At 60.6% G+C, this 3,046-nt stretch overlaps 1 protein-coding gene across 1 annotated transcript; it reads right to left on the bottom strand.

Moving 5' to 3' along the window:
• Positions 1 to 2,618, bottom strand: SPR (sepiapterin reductase). Its single transcript, XM_062618891.1, has 3 exons — positions 2,218 to 2,618; positions 1,290 to 1,580; positions 1 to 1,149 (listed from the first exon to the last, which is right to left on the bottom strand). The coding sequence occupies exons 1-3, from the start codon at positions 2,600 to 2,602 to the stop codon at positions 959 to 961; spliced, it is 867 nt and encodes a 288-aa protein (XP_062474875.1). The 5' UTR covers positions 2,603 to 2,618; the 3' UTR covers positions 1 to 958.
• Positions 2,619 to 3,046: the final 428 nt, after the last annotated feature.

The raw sequence follows: 3,046 nt of genomic DNA, 5'->3' as shown, positions 1-3,046 counted from the left end.
AGGAGCATGGGATGAAGTCAGGGCTGTGCCTCAGGTGTCCTCTAACCTGTACTGTGCTTGGGCACAGGTCTAGGGAAGCTGGTGACCCCACCAGCCCCCCCCAGATTCACATCTCATCCACAGGCAGCTCCCTCTCCTGGCCATCAACTGCCTTTGGGCACAACAACCCCCCAGGGACAGGCTTTGCTCCATGTCTTAAGGCACAGAACTCACCCAGAGACCATCCCAGGACTGCAGGAGGGTCTGGACAAGGCACTGCTGAGACAGGGAATGAAGTCAGGGCTCTGGGAATGGCTCTTTTGCTCTTTGGTGACTTGCTCAGGTGCTGAGCACACAGCTCCTGAGGGGCAACAGGGACAGACATGGGGACACTCAGCTCTAACCCTACTGTTGGATTCTTTGAGACCCCTTGGTGGCTTTCTGACCTGGCCTCATGTGCCTTGGTACCTCCTTGGCCCGCACACACTCCTGTGCAGGAGAGCTTTAACCCTTGGAAAAGGCACCTCTGGTCTCCCATTCCCAGCAGCTGAGAAACCCCTCCTTCTGCTTGTGGGTACCCAGGAGGGCTCCACAGCGACAGCAAAGCAGTGACTGCTCCTCAATCCCACTGGGGCACTTGGGGTATTTTAAGGCACCAAGAGGTCTTCTCTTGAAAGCTGCAGAGCACCCAGGACTCAAACAAGGTCACCAAGGTGATCATGAACATGCAGATGCTGCAAGGGCTGGAGCAGCTCTGCTCTGGAGCCACGCTGAGAGAGCTGGGCTGGGGCAGCCTGGACAAGAGAAGGCTCCTGAAGGGGAGACCTTAGAGCAGCTCCAGTGCCTAAAGGGGCTGCAGGAAAGCTGGAGAGGGGCTTGGGATAAGGGATGCAGGGACAAAACGCTCTGTGATTCTACAACCAAACACAAGGCTCAGCAGAGAGCAAAGCAGGAAGGCAAAGGCGGAGGTGAGAGGAACTCAGATGTCATAGAAATCCACATGGGCACCAGAGGGGAAGGTGTCCTCCTCCAGGAGAGTCACCAGCTTCTGGGCTGACACGGTGCAGTCTATCAGCTTCCTGCTCTCCTGCAGGCTTTGGAAATGCTGCCGCATCGCAGGGTCTCCAGTCTTAGTCCGGGCCAAGAGCTGCATGTCCGTGTCCAGGGGACCTGGGGAAAGAGCAACCAAAACCACATCCCAGGAAGAGAAAGCAAAACCTGGGGCTCATTTTTCCCTCTGTACCTGGCTTGGCTGCAGGAATCTTACCCACAAAGGCAGGAGCAAATGAATGACTGAGCACCCTCCTCACCTGGGGCATAGTTGAGCACTCGGATATCCGGCTCCTCCAGTGCCAGCACTTGGAACATCATGTCCCGGGAAGCCTTCCCACTGCAGTACAGGGCCCAGCTCTTGAAGGGCTTCAGGGCACAGAGTGAGGAGATGTTCACCACGGTCCTGCTGGAGCCAGGCCTCTTCCCAAAGGCTTGCAGGGCATGGGAGGTGAGGCAAAGCGCCGAGGTGACGTTGAAGGCAAAGTAGCTGTTGATCTCATCCGGGTCAGTGAGATCCAGGAAGGATTTGGAGATGTCTCCCAGGGAGCCTAGGAAAGAAGGACACAGGAGTTAAGAGAAGCCCTCCAATATCTGAAGGGGGCCTAGAAGGATGCTGGAGAGGGACTCTTCATCAGGGACTGTAGTGATAGGACAAGGGGTGACGGGTGCAAACAAACAGGGGAAGCTCAGGTTAGAGATAAGGCAGAAGTTCTTTACTGTGAGGGTGGTGAGGCACTGGAATGGGTTGCCCAGGGAAGTGGTGAATGCTCCATCCTTGGCAGTGTTCAGGACCAGGCTGGACAGAGCCTTGGGCAATGCGGTGTAGGATGAGGTACCCCTGCCCATGGCAAAGGGTTGGAACTGGATGATCTTAAGGTCCTTTCCAACCCAAGCCATTCTATGACTCTACAAGCAGCAAAGCACTGCGGTCCTGGCAACGAACCATCCCTGCTCGGCACCCCTAGCTCATTAATGTAACACAATAACGGGATCCAGGCAGGATGAAATCCCTCCTGCTCCTTCCCTTTTTTTCCCTGTTCACCGGCACCCAAAGCACCGATCAAGCCTCGCTGTAGGACCGAGGGCGCGCCCGCCAGGGCTGAGCCCCGCTGCCGCGGGGAGGGGAAGGGAGGGGAGGGCTGCCAACCCGGAAGGGAGGAAAGGGACGAGGGTTCCCGTCGTTACCGGCGTTGTTGATGAGGAGCAGGCGGCCGGGCGGCCCCGAGGGCAGCACCTCCCGCAGCGCGGCCGTCGCCTGCCGCAGCCCCTGCTCGCAGCCCAGGTCGGCGGCCACGCACTCCACCCGCAGCCCCGCGGCGCTGCCCCGCAGCTCGGCCGCCAGCTCGGCCAGCGGCGCCGCCGAGCGCGCCAGCAGCAGCAGCACCGAGCCCGAGCCCAAGCGCGGAGCCAGCAGCTGCGCCAGGCTGCGGCCGAAGCCGCGGGAAGCGCCCGTCAGAACGCAGGAGACCGGGCCCCAGCGACCGGGACCCGGACCCGGACCCGATCCCGGACCCGATCCCGGACCCGATCCCGATCCCGGACCCGATCCCGATCCCGACCCCGGCTCCATCCCTGCCCGGGGCGGAGGAGGCGCGGCAAAACACCCCACCACGTGACCCGCCCCATTCATGCCCTCTGGTCACCCGCAGCTTTGTGATTGGGCTCTCCGACAGCGGCGGCACCGCCGCCAGCTCCGATTGGTCAGCGCTGTCGCCTGGGTCAGATGACGAACATACGATGGGTGGGCGTGGTCACAGTGGCGCGTCGGTCAGCGGGTACCCGGAGGGGCAGCAGCGGATTGGGATGGGGATGGGGATGGGGTAGGGATGGGGTAGGGATAGGGATCGGGATCGGGATAGGGATGGGGATGGGGATGGGGATAGGGGTAGGGATGGGGATGGGGATTGGGATCAGGATAGGGATGGGGATTGGGATCGGGATCGGGATGGGGATAGGGATCGGGATTGGGATCGGGATAGGGATGGGGATTGGGATCGGGATGGGGATGGGGATG

Source organism: Pezoporus occidentalis, unplaced genomic scaffold, assembly GCF_034315485.1.
Source record: "Pezoporus occidentalis ecotype Australia unplaced genomic scaffold, CSIRO_AGI_Poc_V1 ctg205, whole genome shotgun sequence".
Taxonomy (NCBI): Eukaryota; Metazoa; Chordata; class Aves; order Psittaciformes; family Psittacidae; genus Pezoporus; species Pezoporus occidentalis.
This window is presented reverse-complemented; position numbering and strand designations above follow the sequence as displayed.

Coding starts and splice junctions, on each gene's coding strand:
- SPR (XM_062618891.1), bottom strand. CDS start 2,602: ATGGAGCCGGGGTCGGGATCGGGATCGGGTCCGGGATCGGGATCGGGT. Junction 1,581..2,217: donor GCTCCTCATCAACAACGCCG/GTAACGACGGGA, acceptor CTTCTTTCCTAG/GCTCCCTGGGAGACATCTCC. Junction 1,150..1,289: donor AGTGCTCAACTATGCCCCAG/GTGAGGAGGGTG, acceptor CTCTTTCCCCAG/GTCCCCTGGACACGGACATG.